The sequence below is a fragment of the Neomonachus schauinslandi genome, chromosome 6, assembly GCF_002201575.2.
Source record: "Neomonachus schauinslandi chromosome 6, ASM220157v2, whole genome shotgun sequence".
Lineage (NCBI taxonomy): Eukaryota > Metazoa > Chordata > Mammalia > Carnivora > Phocidae > Neomonachus > Neomonachus schauinslandi.
The window spans coordinates 125,974,554-125,993,588 of NC_058408.1; the positions used below are offsets into that span (position 1 = coordinate 125,974,554).

Sequence of the window (19,035 nt, forward strand, 5' to 3'; positions counted from 1 at the left end):
TCTGAGACAGTTTATTAAGAAGCAACAAATGCAGACATTTCTTTCTCTACATTAAACATGATTTTCAATGAGAGAACCAAATGTACAAATATTTAAAAAAGGATTCTTTAGTTAAACGTACTTAATGACACTCCTGATCCAGTGACTTTGTCAAAAACAGACAAAGAATTTTAAATAACTTGACCAATTTGGAAACCACTTGGTATGCCAAGGTCATCCTTTTAGAAGACTCCCAAGTTCTTGTGCACTCTGATGAGCTCTCAAAAGCACTTTCACTCCTAGGAAGCTGATCCTCTGAGAATTATTTTGGGACTCTTCGGAGTTCACTCATGAGCCAAAGGGCAACACTGAGCAGAGCCAGGGAGCCCGACTGGTGAGTGGCAGCCAAAGGAGTTGGAACGTACATCAGCAGAGTGCTAATGCCTAAGCCCACCTGTTACAGAGGAAAGAATGCAGTCAAAAAAGCAGGAACCACAAATTCAGAACTGAAATGACTGGGCATGGATAACCAGATACATAAACCTCCACATTCTCCCATCAAAGCATTAAAAATATGTATTTTAAATTTTTCACAAGTAAATATACTCGCAGCAGAGGAAATTCAAACAAAATAGATAAACCTAAAATTCTCTTTAATTATCCTTCATCCTAGCCCAACTACCCTCCGCAAAGACAGTTTCTATACACTTGTACTTTTGTATCTATGTTTATAGAGAAACATACTTTAGTGCTTTTAAAAATGGGATTGTTCTGTCACTTTTTTTTTTTTCACTTAATATATATCTTGAGATCTTATTTTTAACTACTACACAGTATTACACAGTACATGTGTACCATAGTTGTTTATTCAGGTTGTTTCCAGTTTTTTTTACTATCACAGCAATTGTATCATGAATTACTTTGTACACAGTGTGCCTTAGAATATTTCTAGGGCAGGCACTAAGAAGTCAGTTTGTTGGATCAAAGGATTATATATTTAACATTTTAAAAGCTATTGCCAAACTGCCCTCTGAAAAAAATTATACCCACTCATGCTCTCACCAAGAATATATGAAGGTATCCATTTTCCTAAGCCCATGCCAATACCTGATTATCTTTTAAAAAAATTTTCCCCCCAATCTGACAGGCACAAAATGGCATGCACTGTTTTAATTTGCTCCTCTGATAATGAGTGAGGCTAAAGAGCTTTTCATATTTATTGGCCATTCACTGTTCCTCTTGTGAGAACTTGTGTATACTGATATCCTCATTTTATTTTCTGATTATTCTTCATTAAGATAAAATCTTAAATAAATAAAATTAATAATACATAAAATTTATTAGGATATATAAAGATATAATCAATATTACAAATATTGAAAATATTTTCTCCTAGCCTGTCACCTTTCTTTTTTAACTTCGTTTTGGGGACACCCTCAGACCAAAGAGAAGCGGTTTCTACCTGTGTATATGCCAAAGCTAGCAGAGTCGCTGCGGCCACCTTGGTCCTTCGAGGAAGGGGCATTCTCCGGGAGAGGAAGTAGAGCACTGTCACAGCTGTAACTGAAGTGATTCCCTGCAGGGAGGAAGGCATCTCCTCGAGTGCCAGGAAGAAATGTTCCACCCTCCTGGTTTCTGCTCATCTGATACCTCTCTCCTCTAGAACCAGTGAGTAACCACGAAGGCATCTTGTCCCAGACACGGAGAGCCGTCTGTGGCTCCTCTATGATTACCCCTCAGCCTCCTCCAGCTCCTCTGCTTGCCACTTAAATGCTTGTGTCCCCCAGGGCTCTACCTGCGGTTTCTGCACCTCTTGCCGGCTCTTCTCACGTGGGTGCACCACCCCCGCCAGGTGCGGCCCTCACGTTTTAAATCACTCTTTGCATCCTAATGCCTCATTTTACCTCCTCTCTAATCCTGTAGCTCTAAAGTAGGGCTGACCCCAGCACGTGAGGGTTATTATTTTCCTGGGCTGTCAGTAGAGGAGGTAGTGGTGCCGGCAGCTAGTGCTGAGAACAACCTAAAGTCTAATTTCCATTTCCCCCCTGGCAATAGGATCTCCTCGCCCCACTTCCATGATGTCAAGGAGATTGTTTTTCTATCATTTTCTGCCTCTATTTCACTTTTCCTTTTCAGAGCTGTCCATGATGACAATTTCAACCAGACTTTACTTGTTACAAAATGTGGTTGGTGGAGGGGCCTAAGCCCCCACAAGGTAACTGGCCCAAGCGCCCGTGTTGCCTTTGGGGATCCGAGGCCTCTGGATGGACCTGTCTTGGGTGTGCTTCAAACATCTCACACCCCACACACCTCAATCTGATGACATCCTCCGTCTCCAGCCCAACACTCATTTCAATAGTCCCATATCCGGGTGGGTCTTAAGCATGCCACAGAACAAACTTTGGGATCTTCTTCACCTTCATTCCTATAGCCAACCTTCTACTCCTTAGAGCCTCTCTGTGACCCACCATTCTCTTTAAGTCCTGCTCCTCCATGCAGCCTAGAGCCCCACCACTCTCACCTGCATTACTGCAGTGGCCCCTCTGCTTCCTGCTGGCCTCCTTGCTGTGTCTTTCCCTGCTCCACTGCATCATGCCCAGGCTACCAAGCCAATCGTAACATGACCCCGGCAGGTCCTTAATAAACATCAGCTTAAATAAGATGAGAAATACTGACTGATCATATAAATCATAATTGATTTATGATGCTCTTAGCTCCCTGGGGTTTTGGGTCAGCTCTGACAATTATGTGTTCAGCAACCACTGTCCGTGCCCCCTCTTCTGTACTCAGCCTCATTTCCACTAAAATGACTCTCCTATGTGTGTGCAGGATTGAGGGAAGTTATCCTTTGCCAGATGGTAAAAGGCACATTTGAACTTCAAGAAGACAGCAGTATCCCGAAAGCCAGAATTTGGCTGGAACGGGTGTGGGTGATTAGGACAAAAACATCTCATCAGAGAACTGGTGCTAAATTTCTTTGAAAAAGCAAAGGAAATCTAGTGCCCACTCTGCTCTACCCTCTCTCGGTGCTGCCATCAGTGCTTCAGACGCCCCAAAGCCTGTGAGAGGCTCTCTGTGCTCAGCAGCCAGTAACCACCAGCCAGACTTACCAGAATCCGGTGATCAAACTGCACCATGGTGGGATTCTCAAAAACATTCCTCAGGATGGGGGAGAAGGTAAAGAGATCCTCTGGGATCCAAGATTCTCCCATCTTTGGGAAAGAGTTGTAAACAAGCCCAGCATCCAGTCCTGCCACAAAAGCCCCTATATTCCAAGGAAAATGGTATTTATTAAAATGAGGTAGAAAAGAGCTCAAATACTAGTTCTTTTTTTTTTTAAGATTTTATCCATCCACTTGACAGAGAGATAGACAGCACACAAGTAGGCAGAGCTGCAGTCAGAGTGAGAGGGAGAAGCAGGCTCCCCGCTGAGCAGGGATCCGGACGCAGGGCTCGATCCCAAGACCCCAAGGATCATGACCTGAGCCGAAGGCAGACGCTCCACGGACTGAGCCACCCAGGCATCCCTCAAATACTAGTTCTGACATAGAAAAAGTCTATTATCCCAGAGTTAGACAAAAGGAATAGTCAGAGAATAAAAAGATCTACAGGAGGGGTTCTCAAACAGAGAATATACATCATCATCACCATGGGAACTTAAAAAAAAAAAAAAACCACCACAACACAAGTGCATCTTCACCTTCTCCCACCCCAAGATTCTGGCATTTCTCCCATAAAGGAGTGAACTAGAAGCTCTAGAACAAGGCACATTGGATGGAAACATTCCCTTAGTGATTTTGATGCCCTCCTTATCCCACTATGAACTCGATCTATTCTGGAAATGTTCTTCCCCCAGGTATCTGCATAATTTACTCCTTCATTTCCTCAGGTCTCCACTCAATGTCACCTTATCAAAGAGATCTCCCCAATGGTCCTGTGTAAGACAGCACTTCCCCAAACCCACCTCTATCCCCTTATCCTGCTTTATTTTTTCCACAGCACTGAACACCATCTGCCGTATGTTTTCATTGTTTATTATGTGTCTTCCCCAAGTGCTCAAAAAAATGTTTGTTGAGTGAACACAGAAGTGAAAAAATTTATAAACTAAATCCTGGATAAACACATAAAGTATCCACGAGTTAATGGATGACTGATCCATTATTTATGAGCAAATACGACTCAGGGATGTTTAGATCACATTCCTTGTTTATATAAATAGCATTTATAAAGTCAAAATTCATGTTCTTCCACCAAAAAGGGGGGGAGGTGAATCACTGGTTTGATGATTTTCTTTAGAGCAGTGCTACTCAACAAGACTTTCCGTGCTGATGGAAATGTTCTCGGTCTGCCAGCCAACACAATAGCTGCTAGCCACATGTGGCTACTGAGTACTTGATATGTGGCTAGTGTGACTGAGGAACTAAATTTTAAATCTTATTTAATTTTAATTAAGCTTAAATAGTCACATGAGGCTAGTGATTAATGTATTGGACGGTACAGCTCTCGAGTGAGAGAGGTAGGGTAGAGGTGTGATTTAAAGAATGAAAAAGTCCTGTGTCAGTCCCTTTGCCCCAATGAGCTCATCTTAGACCATCTTTGAGGAAAGGACTTTTCTCTGATTTGCGCCTAGCCTTTGCTACGTGCCAGGTACTGTTCTAAGCACTTCACATGTATCACTCATACTATTACCATCATCCCCATTTTACAAATGAGGTCACTGAGGCCCAGGAGGTTATACAGCTTGCCCAAGGTCAGAGAGTTCATAGGTGGTAAAGCCAGGATTTGAACCTAGGCAGTCTGGATCCCGATAAATGTTCAATAATTGTGTTCAAACGACTGGAAAGCAGAGTTTTTGGAAGGGAGGAAGGAACAGAAAACAGAGAATGAAGACAGTGGGTATGAGAGAGGCAGATGTGATAGGGAAATATGAATGTGCAGGAGGAAAGGACAAAGTGTTTGGCAAGAGAACCCCCCCTCCGCCTGAGGGTGGAACAAAACTAGACACGCTAGATGAGAAGAGTCCTACCTGAGAGAGCAGTAAGGAACACAAGGCCTGCTGTTCCGTGAGCACATCGTCTCAACCACAGGAGCTGACGAGTTTCAGGCAACTAAAGAAGAAAAGAAAACCATTCAGATACACTGTACTGCAGGAACTAAGGAAGGCAGCAAAGATCTCCAAGGCCAAACCCAAGTAACAATCAGATCTTTTCTGACCCTCTAAATGGGTTAAGCACTCCCAGCAGATATTCTGGTCTAACATGCATCACATTTTACAACATTTATATATTTACTGTCTGTCTTCCCTGCTTTCCTGTAAGTCTTGTGAAGGCAGGAACTGCCATCTGTCTTTCTTAGTGAAGTAATCCTAGCCCAGTGCTTGGTATGTAAGTACTCAACACATATCTGTTCAATAATGATTTGCATCATTCAAGGGAAAAATGCTTCACCATGGTTGAAAGGATGTGGCTTAAGATATAGGACTAGATTTTCATGTCGTTTGTGATATTTCGTGTTTAGCAAATATAGTCAGAATCAAAACTGCATAAAATCCCTAAAGTAGAGGGGCGCCTGGTTGGCACAGTCGGTTAAGCGTCCAACTCTTGGTTTTGGCTCAGGTAGTGATCTCAGGTCGTGAGATCAAGCCCTGCGTTGGGCTCCATGCTCAGCCCGGAGCCTGCTTGAGGCTCTCTGTCTCCCTCCGCCCTTCCCCACTGTGCATACTCTCTCTCTCTCAAATAAATAAATCTTAAAAAATCACTAAGGTAGGGATTCTTGCATTTAGTGTTTTGGTAAGATAAAAATTTTATTTTTACTATAGCCAACTTCTGATACTAATCAGTGAATCAACAAATATTTATTAAGAATTTTATAAACAGATTACCATAAAGATACAAAGGAGTTAATCAGAGTGCTGCCCTTAAATGGTCTATAATCTAGTATATGAAGAATGAGGTATCATCACTAAGATATCATAGGACTGTATATCAGTACTGTCCAACAGAACTTTCTGTGACGATGGAAATGTTCTATTATCGGCACTGGCCAATACGTGGCTAATGAGGACCTGAAACGAGGCCATAGCGCACCTGAAAACTAAATAAAAACTTAATTTTATTTAAACTTTAAGTAAACTGCTTTTTAAAAATACGCTTAATTTTATTTAATTTTAATTAAAATTTAAATAGCCACATGTGACTAGTAGATACTGTGTTGGACAGAATAGCACTACATGTTTGACTATCATCTCAAATCCTTTCTGCAATTGGTGGAATATAAATAAATAAAAAGAAAAACCGTTGATAATTAAAAAGTCATTGGCAACCTTTCACAGCAACATTTCCCGTAGAGTGTGTTTAGGAGTGTGTGGGTATTTGTGCAGGCATGTGGGTGAACGCTTGGGTGTGTATGTACAGAGGTGGGTGGGTGGGAGTGCCAGATGACAAGAATTAAAAAGAAAGAGTGGTTATCAGCAAGTACAGTTACAGCTGTAGGCAATTCAGAGAACAAGAATTATTCCGATGTAGATTGTCTACTATACCAATGTTTCGACCCCATCTGGCTTCCCTGTGGGGATGACTGCCAAGTCCACAACTCCTTTCCTTATTGGAATTGAGGCTACTGGTTCCAAGTACCTATCGGATAATTCTACTTAAAAGTCCTACTGTCATCTCAAACTTCATTCCATCAACAGGTTACCCAAGTCAACCATGACTTTAATATCTAAAATAATACTCATTTTTAGAAAAACTAATATTTTCCTTTAATCAGCATAAAGGGAAATACTTTCAGGCAAGATCACTAAGATCACAAGATCAGACTTGTCAGACTTGATGAATGGTAGGTCCCCATCTAAAGAACAAACAACTCTCATGGCTCTTGTTTACCATCAAAGGTCCAGCAACAGCTCTCATTCTGGCCTTCCTCACCTCGCCATCCACCATCCCTCTGGGAGTCAGAAATGGTTGGGATTGCTCTTGCTGCAACCCCTTCCCACCATTCCTGAAATTTGTGTTTTCACTTTTCCCAATAGGCAATGCTGATAGAATATTTGGCTCCTGTACTAATTTTCCTTTGAATGAGTTGCTCCAGCTCAAAAGAATAATGGCACATTTTACTTTGCAGTTCCAAAGCTTTCCAGAGTCTCAAAGTTCAATGTTTCTGTCATCTTTGGTTTTATCTAATTTCTGGTAAATTGGTAGGTGTAACTAAGGGGATGTGTGTGCATTTTGATTTAAAATTTCCCATTAGAAACAGAATTTCTGTTCGTTTGACCCTGTCAGCATCCGTGCAGATATACTAACAATACAGACTGACTTTTACCTTGTGCTGAGGGAGCAGCAGTGAGAGTGAAGTCCACATGCTGGCACAATAAAGAACAAGGGCTGATCCCAGGTGGGCAGCGAGGCGGTACTGACTGACCCGAGGGATGTCATGGGAGTCTGGTTTTTCTTCTAATCCACTTTTCACCATATACCATCCCAACAGACCCTGGAACCAAAAACAGAAGAGGCAGATAAAACAAGGCTGGATCTGTCCATTCAACTGTACTATGTGAGAAAGTGAGTTGTCAATTATCAGGAGTACTCCCCACCTGGCCTCTCCTTTCCATACCTTCCCATATCCCCAGTATCCCAGGAGTCATACCCTACCCACATTTTCAAATATAGCACCATAAATGCTTAACTGCTGTTTAGATTAACATTTTATTAAAGTATAAGCCAAATGTAGAAAAGTGCACAGAAGCTTATCAACAGGCAAGCCTTAAAAATACTTGATATAATTTAACATTATGTAAAGTGAAATATAAGAATAAAAGAGAGTTTTTTCTATAAAAACTAGATTGTTTTGGAAAAGCTTTGATAAAGATAACTGCTTAAAAACAATTATTGTCAAGTTAGTAGGAACAGACAATTATAAAAGTCCTGGGTGGAGGGGAATCATAAAAATCTGTAAGGCTTTGCTGGCAGATGGCTTTGCAAATGGCTAAGTTCCCGCTGCTCTTTAAGGAAAATGAAATGAAATGATAGTTTATGGGGATGCAAGAGATCTAAAGTTAAACTCCAATCAGAGAACTCAAAAAACAGGCCTTAGTTCTTCATTAAAAAAAAAGTAATCAAAGTACAAGTTTAAGCATAAAAGTTCAAGGTATGCATTACTCTGATACCCTGCTTTAATTTTTTTCAATTAACCAAACAACTGTTGAGTTTCACTTCTATGAGATAAGATACAGCCCTTTCAACTCCACCCTCCCAAGTCAATAGAAGCATGTCAGAGAGGTGGGATTCTCCCACCTCTTCTAATAGATCTCCTCAGGAAATCTTTTGGGGCATGTCTTGCCCCCTTAGTGATTATCCTGGATGTTCTACTTATCTTGATTTCATCTGCACAGGACACTGGAAGACAAAGGAGTATACAGTGTGATTTGCCAGCCCTGCTTTCTTCTTCCCATAATCCTATCTGCCATCTTCAAATTGCTGCCTTCCTGGGAGTCTGTCTTCGGGGTGTTTTTTATTTTTTCATTCCAAAATAAACTCTCACTTTGTTTCACCAACCCTCCCCTAGTTGTTATTAGACTTTTATTAATGTCTCTTTATCTGTTTCTGTTGCCTCTATTTTGTCTCCTCCATCTCCCTCTTCAATTCCTTCTAATGGGTTCTTACTCTTACTACTTCTGAGTCTAATTAACCAATTAGCTTATTCCTGATCAAACTGTGATGTTTCTTTGATGCTCTATGACTCTTTTTGAGGGCCTATAATCATGACCAAATACTTCTATGTACCTTCTCTCATATTCCTTTTCTTGGCTCTCAGTCTCAGCGAACCCCTTAACTGTGGGAGTCTTCAAATTCGCTTCTTTAGCTAGAACACAGGGATCCCATTCCCCATCTAGCACACAAGTCAGAAAAGGGGAGGAGACAAGAACCCAGGAAGAAAGCCATGAGAGGAAAGAACCTCTTGTGACACAAAAATGTATTTACTGAGCGCTTACTAATTCCAGGCACTAAACTAAGTACTTTATATGCATGATCTCTCTCATTTAAGTCACACAACCTGAACAGTAGGCACTCTTATTATCCCTATTTGCGGGTAAGGAAAGGGGCCTACAGAAGGTAGATAACTGGCCCTACTAAGTGGCAGGGTTGGGTCAGGCCTATAACACTAAAATTCATCCTCCTTCCCACTCTGTTATATAGACTCAGATTCCTTCCTTAAAAACAATCCCAACGAGGAAGCTCCTGGAAGCATCTCTGGTTTCCCAAACTTGAATAAATCTTACCTGGAAGCAGACTAACCCACACAGGGCAAGAACACGTCCTTTCATGCCACGGCTGAGCCAGCCCTTTCTCCAAAAGTAGGCAGCAGGCAGGATGTATGCAAGGCCCACAAGGCGACCCCACATTCGGTGTGAGTACTCCATGTACCAAATGAACTTGAATTCGGCCAGTGTCATATCATGATTCAAGCTGGGTGAAAAGGGAAGTCAAAAAAGAAAGAAGAAACATCTTGATTTTTATTTCCAGACAGAATGCAAGAGCATTCTCAGTTTTGAAACTTGAAATGAAAGGTCTGCCTTCTTCCTCATCAGTGACCTCAGGATCACTCTGGAACTGGAGGTTTAGAGTAGGGAGCTCACTAAACATAACTGAAGCAAATATTGAGCAATAATGGAATCTAGCCATTCTGAAATGTTTAAGCAAAAGATTAAAAGGGCCTAGTGGGAGTTTTACCTGATTTTCTATTATACTTACTTTTTTAAAAAAGATTTTACTTATTTGAGAGAGTGAGCGAGAGAGAAAGAGAGCATGAGTGGGGAGAGGGAGAAGCAGACTGCCCTGCTGAGCAGGGGACCTGACATGGGGCTCAGTCCCAGGACCCCAGGATCATGACTTGAGCCGAAGGCATATGCATAACCGACTGAGCCACCCAGGCGCCCCTATACTTACATTTTAAATTCCGGAAATTGCTGATATTTTTGGAATTCTGTTTTCCATTCCTCTTGACTGGTAGGTGGCTTCATCTCCTTTATCAAATGCCAGTCTACCATTGAGAGACCAGACTCTGTCAACCTTAAGATAGGTAAAAAGTGTGTGTGTGTACGTACGTGCGCACACACACATGCACACACAATGCTGGATTTCTCGTAAATGGTTTACAGAAACAAATGGATCTGAACTTAACCCCTCTAAAAGTAAACACTTCATTTCAGTGTATCCTTTTTTGACACCTTGCTTTCTTCTTACTGCTTAAAATTTCACCAGAAACAGCTGCCATCAGGTACAAATTTCTTTATTCCTTGTTCTCTTGATCCTTTCATTCAGCTCTCTTTACTTCTTTCTTTCACTAGCATTCCTTAACAGGTCAAATCAACCCTTAGAGCAAAGAAACATGCCCTCAATGAATAAGTGACATTATTTACAGAAGGAAAAGAGATTTGTTACAGATATAAACAGTTTAGATTCTTGAGTGAATTTAAAGCTAATAAAACTTAAATTCGTTGCAGTTTCCCATAACAGTCTATATAGCATATGGTATTTTAAATAAGAGCACAGGGAATGTGGAGAGAATCTGAGGAACATATACTGTATTAATACCAGAAGGTATTTTCACCAAAAGGAGTGAGGGTTTCTAAAGTGAAAGGCTGATTTTAGGTCAGAGGCAGGAAATGAAGATGAACCTGGAACATCTTAACCAGAAAGCAAAGAATTTAATTACTAGGTTACTAGGATCCTGTCAAAAAGACCCAGGAGGCAATCTGAAGAGGCTCCCATTGACTAAAGATGGAACAATTTGAGCAAATCATCAGTGCAATGGACTGAAACATCAAATACGTTTAAACCTATGAGCTTATAATACTTAAAAACCCAAACCCTTTATTGATCACCTTTGGAGGATGCTTGGGAACCAACTTATTATTTTCAAAACTGGTAAATAAAGAGAAAGCTTCAAGTACTTATCCTGCCTTTCTTATACAAACTGTACCTTATGATAACCAAATTGTTGATGAGGGCAAGTTTTTCTTTAGAGTTGAGCTAATAAAATATTACAATTTTGCAAATGTAATGAAATCATGGATCTAGGCAATGATCATCAATGGCTGTTGGCATCTCTAATGGACACCAGATATTTATGAATGTTGTAATCACCTGTGAAGTATTTTATCCCCCGCTCCCAACCTGAATCTTATCAAGCAAAAACCGGTTTACAGGAAATATTGGGGATAATGGGACATGTTCAACACCACGACAAGTATGCAGTTAGCAAAATCCAGGCCAGGAAACTCCATAGGACCAATCAGTTACGTTTCTTTAATAGCAAAAAAACTACATGGAATGGGGAGGGCGGGAGAAGAATCTAAATCTATAAAATCTCTTTATAGATTTAAAGGGACCTAAGAGGCATACAAACCAATTGTGATCTATTTATGAGGATTTAATTCAAACAAACTGTACAAAAAATTTTGAGACAAATTTGAAAACTGTTTGTAGAGGGAAAATATATACAGATAATGCACAGCAAACAGGCAAGACCTAAACCAGACTTTATGAAGGGCTCCCAATAATAAAACTCTAAACTGTTCTACAGCAGGCAAGCCCTCAGGCGTGTCCCTCTTCAGGCCTCAGTTTCTACACATATAAAATGAGGGAGCGAGACTAGATGATTCCTAAGGTCTCTTCCCCCTTGGTCATCCTGTGCTTCTACTGATGACCCAAAGAGCTGACTCCCTACAAGCGAATTACTCACCTAGTCACTCCACCAAGAATAACTGCTCCAGCCACTGTTCCACTGCAGACCAGGAGCCATCGGCCCACCACCCGCTCAGCAGCTTTTGCGGGAAGGGACACTGTACCCCTTCCAGACTGCAAAGATACTTCAGAGATGGTGCTGTATTGCCCCGGCCTCAAGGGGTGCCTGATCCCACAGCTGCAACCACACTAAGGATCAACAAGACAGACAAATTACAACTGGAGACTGAGGGAAAGGCCTCAATCCACTGCTCTCACACACAATCCCACTCTGTCTAGAGTGGAGTACCCTGTATGGCCACATCTCCACTGCTTCTGCCCTAGTAAATCATCATCTCCTATCTAGATTACTGCATCCATCCCACAACTGGTTTTCCTGCCTCTAGTTTTGCCTCACTCCAATCCATCCCCACACTACATGAACCTTCTGGTCTCTGCATACTTCCCCCAGACTTAACTCTACACCCAGATATGGATTATTTTCTTTCTCACTGACTGGGATGCTCCTTCTCCCCTGATCAAGAATATCTACTATAGATCTCAGTTCAGATGTCACCTCCCCTGGGAAATGTTCCTAGATTCTCCTGGGTCTGCAACAGGTCATTCCCACAGCGTACTGTACCTTCCCTATCTCAGACCTTAACACATGATAATGTACTTCAGGTTCATTTGTCTCCATCTCCCACTAAGCTATGAGTTGCCAGACTGCGGTGTCTAGTCAGTCTGGCTCTTTCTCTCCTGCTGCTTTTGTTTCTAACACAGTTCCCTTACATAACAAGACCTTAATAAAGATTTGACAAACGAATGACAAATGAATTAACTGTGCTTTCCTCCAGGGCAGGAGCCTTTTGGTACTTATCTTTTGCTTCCCAGTTCCCAACACATAGTAATCACTCAATAATTCCTTGTTGACCGAATGCACGTCCTCTTCTAACTCTGTCCCTGAGTCTAAAGATTCGTGTTCTGTTTCCTAACTTTAAACAAATTAAGCCTCAATTTCCTTCTCTGTAGAATGGAGTTATAGTTCCTTACCTACTACCTGGGGACTTTTTAGCAAAAATCAAATATATAGGTAAAAATTACTGAGCTTTTACTATGTACGAAACGCTTGCTGTATATGAAATTAATTCATCCTCACCACAACTTTATGAAGTAGGTATTGCTATTCCCATTTTACAGATGAAGAAATAAGGCACAGAAAGGTTACTGAACTTGGCTAGTATCATACAGCCAGTAAGTGGCAGGTCCGGATCCTACCTCAGGGGCTCTGGGCACAAAGAAATGTGTTGTGAATTCTAAGGAACTACGGCAATGTTGATGTGGGGTTACCTATTATCTTTCTCCTGACTCTTTCGACCCCTGTCCGATTCCGCGACCGAGTCCTCTGCGGTGCAGTACCTGTGTTCTAGGCGCGGCCCTAGGAACCAGGAGTCGGAGACACTGGCTCCCCATCAAGGTCTTCAGGGGCGGAAAGAGTAATCGCTGCATACTGAAGACAGTGCAAAGAAACCACCTCTACACCCCAGCTCTCTGTGGTCTCCTTTCTCCCCCACCGAACAGAGAAACACTTCCGGATCATGCAGCGTGAGCCCCTCCTTCTCAGAAGGCAAGGGCTAGTGGTGACTGCGACTGCGACTGCGCCAACGACTCGGCTTTCGCGGGGACTGCTGGGTCTTGGTGTCGGGGACGCGCAGGGGTGCGCGCAGCCCTGAGGCGCGCTTCCTTGGTCGCGCGCGCCAGACTCCGAGGAAACCGAAGACGCACGAGGGAGGAACGCGTCGAACATGAAGAGGCAGGGGTCCTCCTCGGAGCGGAAACGGGCGCGCATACCGTCCGGGAAAGCCGGTGCGGAAGGGGGCGGGGAGGGGGCGGTCGTCCGACTTGACTGTCCCGGGCGGGCCTGCGGGAGTTCTGGCCAGCGGTGTCGCGATTTCTGTCAGAGTACTTTGCCCACCTCCTCACAGCTGCCCGCGCGGCAGGTTCTGTCATTCTGGCTTTAAACGTGTGGAAGCTGAGGGCCTGAGAAGGGGCTTGTAGCGAGAGTGACCGGGCTCTGGAACCGGATGTGTGGGTTCGAATCCCGGCGCCATCACGTCTAGTGTGCGGCGAGCGTGTTCAAGTTGGTTAACTTCTTCCAGCCTCAAGTTCCCCTCGCTACGCGAGGCTACCAGTCCCCACCCCGTGGCATCGCTGGGACAGTTAGATGCCCAGCGCTGAGCTCAGTGCCTACCCCTGGTGACTGCTTGGTAACCTTTAGCTGCTGCGGCGGGGGTGAGGACTGTCCCCAAAGCTGCACAGCGGCCGGTGCCAGCGCTTGTGGCCGCCCAGTGCCGAGTGCTTGCTGCTGCGCCAGGCGTGGCAGGTGTTAGGGAATTTGGCCGACTCCCTCCCCCCGCCCCCAACCCCGTGAACTCTTGGTTCCTCCGGACCGGAGGTTCTCAAGCTTTCTGATCTCAGGACTCCTTTTCCCTCCTAAAAGTTATTGAGAACCTCAGAGACCTTTTACTTACATAAGCTAAGTCTATTGGTGTTGACGGTATGCGAAGTTAAAACAAATTTTAAAATATTAATTAGAAACCCATTACATGATGGCACAAATAACATTTGTGTGTGTTTGAAAAGTAACTGTCTACCTAAACAAACAAATAGAATGCCAGTGTTTTATATTTTTTGCAAATCTCTTTAAGATCTGGATTAATGGAACTGTTAGATCTGCTTCTGCATTCAGTCTGACCTGTCAGGGAGCCGCTTGAAAATTCACTCCACTTGTGAGAGAAAGAGAGTGAACAAGGCAAATAAAGTCTTAGTATTACTATGAAAATACTTTTCACTGCACAGACTCTGAGAGGGTCTTAAAGGCCCCCGGAGCTAACTGGGCTACCGCACTTTGAGAACTACTGCTCCAAACAGATGTCTTTGATTCCTGCAAATAACTTCGCTTCCTGGACAACTATCTTAGTCTGCCTTCTGTCACATAGCCTTCTGTGTGCACCTCCACGCTCTCCCGGCCAAGGTCCTTTCTCCTGTGAGGCAAATGGTACCTCAGCAGCACTGTCCAGTTCGACTGATGTGACAGCTGGTGTGGGTGGCTCTCCGGAAACTCTTGGAATGAATGCAGTGCTGTTGGTTAAGAACATAGAGTGGCACTTAACTCTTAAACAGTTTGAGACTGACAGTCTTCTTTTAAATAAGTGAGGCAGTTGCAATTTGATGTAAGCAGATGATGTTTGTTTTTCAAATTGAAAATAGCCTTTTAAAAAATGATAAAAACAATATTGGGTAGGAAAAAAGCAACATAGAAAAGTAAAAAGGGGAGGAGCCACAAGGCGGCTTAGTCCCTTAAGCATTGGACTCTTGATCTCAGCTCAGGTCTTAATTTCAGCCTGGCGGTTGGGCTCCACACTGGGCTTTTTTAAGTGGAGCCTACTTAAAAAAAAAAAAAGGTAAAAAGAGGAAAGTAAAAGTAATTCCAAATCTTACCACCCAGTAGTCAGCATTATCAGCACGTGGTGATTCTTTCAAGTATTGCATGAAGTATACATTTAATACTCTTATTAATTGTAAAAAAAAAACAACCACCTTATGTGCTTAACTTACAGAAAAACTCAAAACTTATTTTCATCACACTTTTAGTGTAAATACATGAATGAAATTTATGAACTTGTAATTATTCAGCCGTTAGAAAGTCTTTGCATGACTATTGTGTACCAAGGTAGACACTGTGCTTGCTGTGGGTGATGATAAAGGTTTCTCACATAAAGACCTTACTTAGGAACTTCAGGTCAAGTAAAAGTGAACAGACATCTATCTACATACATAAGAGGTAGAAAGTAATTAGTATTTTTAAAAGATATCAATTAGTGTTTTAAAGAGGAACATATAATTTATGAAGAGTTACATGAGTTCCAAAGAGGGAGATCCTACTTTGGGAGAGAAGAGATATGGAAATGTGATTTAATGTTAGCCTTGGAAGATTTTACCGTTCAAAGATGGAGCTGGCAGGACTTTGTGGGTTGAGGAGGATGGCATAAGCAAGAGCAGAGATGAGAATTGAGTGGAACTGGAGATGTATAGAAGAAATAATATGTAGTTTATTAATGATAACTTTTTGTACATATGGTGGGTACCCTTCACTTTACATGAATTATTTAGTCCTCACTACTCTGAGGTAGGTACTAAAGCCTACGTTTTATAGAAAACTAAGGCTAAGTAACTTGTCTAGGATCACACAAATAAGTAGTGGGGCCAAGATTTGAAGTCCATCCTTGTTCTTAAACATATGATCTTTATAAAGACATTTAAACATATTCTGAAAACATTGAGAAACATTGAAAAAAATCTGACTTAGAATTTTATAATGAGGGCTGTGTTTTAGGAAGATTAATTTGGCATTCAGTGTATATTTTCTTCAGTATAATTTCTTATACATATGTCTGTATTCTTATTTCACAGTTCAAAGACATCAATTTAATAATCAGTATGGTATTTTATTGCATTCATGGTATATTTACCTACTTGCCTATTATTGGACATTGGTTTTGGACAGCAAAATAAAATGGTGGTAGATTGGTCTGGATGGATAGTATCATCATGAAATTGCACTGTTTTCCATGTATTTTAGGAACGACAAATGGATTTCTCATGGAAGTGTGTGTTGATTCAGTAGAGTCAGCTGTAAATGCAGAACGAGGAGGTAAGACAAAAGAGAATGCATAGCAGTTGGCAGTCCTTCTAAAAGTCTGAAAATGAGGGTGCCTGGGTGGCTCAGTTGGTTAAGCATCCAACTCTTGATTTCAGCTCAGGTCATGATCTCAGGGTTGTAAAACTGAGCCCCAGGTCGGACTCAGCGCTGGGTGTGGAGCCTGCTTGGGATTCTCTCTCCCTCTCCCTCTGCCCCTCCCTCCGCCCTTCTCTCTCTCTCTCTAAAAAAAAAAGTCTGAAAAGGAATCCTATGAACTGATCTTGGGAGCCCTTGTGATCCTAGTAAGGATCCTAGTAATCTTTTTGGAAACAGCCAACCAACTGGAAAACGTACTGGAAAATTATCATCTTTATCATCTTCTAATCTTACTCCTCCAATAGATCACATCTTGAGTCAAGTGTCCACAATAGTGCTTACCTACCAACTTCATTTTTTTTTAAATTGAACTTAGCAAAGACTTCATTTTTTTAAACTGTTGACTTAAAGATGATTTAAGAGTTTTGCTGCCATTTTCATCATCAAGACTTTTATAATTATGTTTCTTTTAAAAAAGATTTTATTTGAGAGAGAGCAAAAGAGAGAGCACAAGTGGGTGGAGGGGCAGAGGTAGAGGGAGAAGCAGGCTCCCTGCTGAGCAGGGAACCAGACACGGGGCTCTATCCTAGGACTCTGAAATCATGACCTGAGCTGAAGGCAGACACTTAACCGACTGAGCCAACCAGGTACCCCCATTATCTTTTTTTTTTTTTTTTTTTAGCATTATCTATTTTTACCTCAAGGTTTGTTTTGCATTCTGAACCTGCTTTAATGGGGAAGCATAGAAATTCCCATCATCTCAGGATCAGAAATTTTTTTTTTTTTTTTAGGATCAGAAATTTTTAAAAACTTTTTATTATGGGAAATTTCAAACATATATAAAAGTAGAATAGTATAATGAATCCCCACGTACCCATCACTCAGTGTCTACTAGTTTCAGCACATGGCCAATATTTCCACGATATCAGGGAGTCAGGACACTTTTTATAAAGAGCAACATATAATAGGGGTGCCTGGGTGGCTCAGTTGGTTAAGCATCTGGCTCTTGATTTCAGCTCAGGTCATGATCTCAAGGTGGGGGGATCAAGGAGTCTGCTTGAGATTTTCTCCCTGTCCCTCTGCTCCTTCCCCTGCTCTCATGCATGCATGCTTGTGCTCTCTCAAACAAACAAACAAACAAATAAATAAATAAATCCATCCATCCATCCATCCATCCCCTGCTCTCATGCATGCGTGCTTGCACTCTCTTAAATAAATAAATAAATAAATAAATAAATAAATAAATCTTTAAAAAAAAAAAGAGCCACGTGGTATATATTTTCAGTTTTACTGGCAACATTTGGTCTTCATGGAATAGTCTTTGTATTTTTAAAATGACCCTCTGAAAATGTAAAAACGGTTCTTAATTTGGCAATAAAAAAGAGTGAAGTGCTGATACATGTTACAACATAGATGAATCTTGAAATTTATTCTAAGTGGAAGAAAACAGTCACAAAATACCACATGCTATATGATTCCACCTATATAAAATGTCCACATTAGGCAAATTTTAGAGACAGAAAGTAGATTAGTGGTTGCCTAGAGTTGAAGGGCATGGGAGAATGGGAGATGACTGCTAAAGGGTATAAGGTTCTTTTTGGGGTGAGGAAGATGTTCTAAAATTAATTGTGGTGATGGCTGCAAAACTCTAAGTATACTAAAAAACATTGAATTATACACTTTAAATGGGTGAATTGTATGGTATGTGAATTATATATCAATACAGATTTTTATTTTTTTTAAAAACAAACACAAACATTTTTAATTAATAGGTCATATTGTCAGCCTGATCCATCCTTTATAAGCTTTTCTTTCATCTTTTTACCTAATTATTTTAGCAGTGCATCTTTTAGTAGGGTTTGAAATATCATACTATATTACGTTGAACATTTACTTTTCACTTACTATAAGTATGCTTCTTCTATAAAGAACTTTCCCTCATCAACTGTTTGTTTATATTGAGGTCCAGTTACTATAAGAGGCAGGATAAATCCTTGCTCCTTTTCCTCTGTTTACTGATTTTAGGATAATGAGTTTATTCTCTATCCCCCAGTGAATTGTTTTATATTATGAATCTAGATTTAGACATATTTGATGTGTTTTACTCCACTATAGTTTTTCTTCTTACTGATTCTCAAAGTGTCCCATGTTTGGCTGGTACTAGCCTCTTCAGCCTGGATCCTGAGACTCTTTTGACATGACCCTATAGTCTGATAGTTAATCTGCTTTCAGCATTCTCTTATTCTTGAAATTACCTTGATTTAAGCTACTTAAAATTACCTTGTAGTTTTGTAAATCTTAGAATAATAATAAGACTCTTGGAAAAGATTGTTATCAATGAAGAGTCAGTGTTCCACTATGGTCAACCCAGACCATATTTATTCTGAGTCACATCCTTGTACATGGAGAGGCAACCCTGTAATACAAAATTTCAAGAGACCTAGCTTAACTTGAATTAACTCTTAAATTTGACTATCAGTAACACAGTGTGGGTTGCAGAATATAGTTGGGATTAACAATAGAGTTTTACTCTAG

The 19,035-nt window shown here is 41.4% G+C and overlaps 2 protein-coding genes across 8 annotated transcripts in view; one reads left to right on the forward strand and one right to left on the reverse strand.

Annotated features, from left to right (window-relative positions):
- LOC110589237 (cytochrome c oxidase assembly protein COX15 homolog) lies at window positions 1-13,316 on the reverse strand. 3 transcript variants are annotated; one of them, XM_044916578.1, is made up of 9 exons: window positions 13,122-13,316; window positions 11,722-11,912; window positions 9,924-10,046; window positions 9,257-9,443; window positions 7,300-7,467; window positions 5,033-5,087; window positions 3,090-3,244; window positions 1,442-1,555; window positions 1-433 (listed from the first exon to the last, which is right to left on the reverse strand). In XM_044916578.1, exons 1-9 carry the CDS (start codon window positions 13,209-13,211, stop codon window positions 302-304), a joined length of 1,215 nt encoding a protein of 404 aa, XP_044772513.1. In that variant the 5' UTR covers window positions 13,212-13,316; the 3' UTR covers window positions 1-301. The 3 variants fall into 3 exon arrangements, with proteins under 3 accessions (XP_044772513.1, XP_021555423.1, XP_044772512.1); XM_021699748.1 differs by having other exon boundaries at window positions 5,006-5,087; XM_044916577.1 differs by having other exon boundaries at window positions 1,442-1,573; window positions 5,006-5,087.
- Window positions 13,317-13,375: 59 nt separating this feature from the next.
- The window catches only part of CUTC (cutC copper transporter), a 29,481-nt gene continuing 23,821 nt past the window's right edge, over window positions 13,376-19,035 (forward strand). For 3 of the 5 annotated variants that reach the window (XM_021699743.1, XM_021699747.1, XM_021699746.1), the window contains exons 1-2: window positions 13,431-13,568; window positions 16,345-16,416. In XM_021699743.1, coding sequence (XP_021555418.1) covers window positions 13,508-13,568; window positions 16,345-16,416 — 133 coding nt within the window. In that variant the 5' untranslated portion in view covers window positions 13,431-13,507. Of the gene's footprint in view, window positions 13,569-16,344; window positions 16,417-19,035 lie in introns of all 5 variants that reach the window. The other 2 variants (XM_021699742.1, XM_021699744.1) reach the window with 2 other exon arrangements.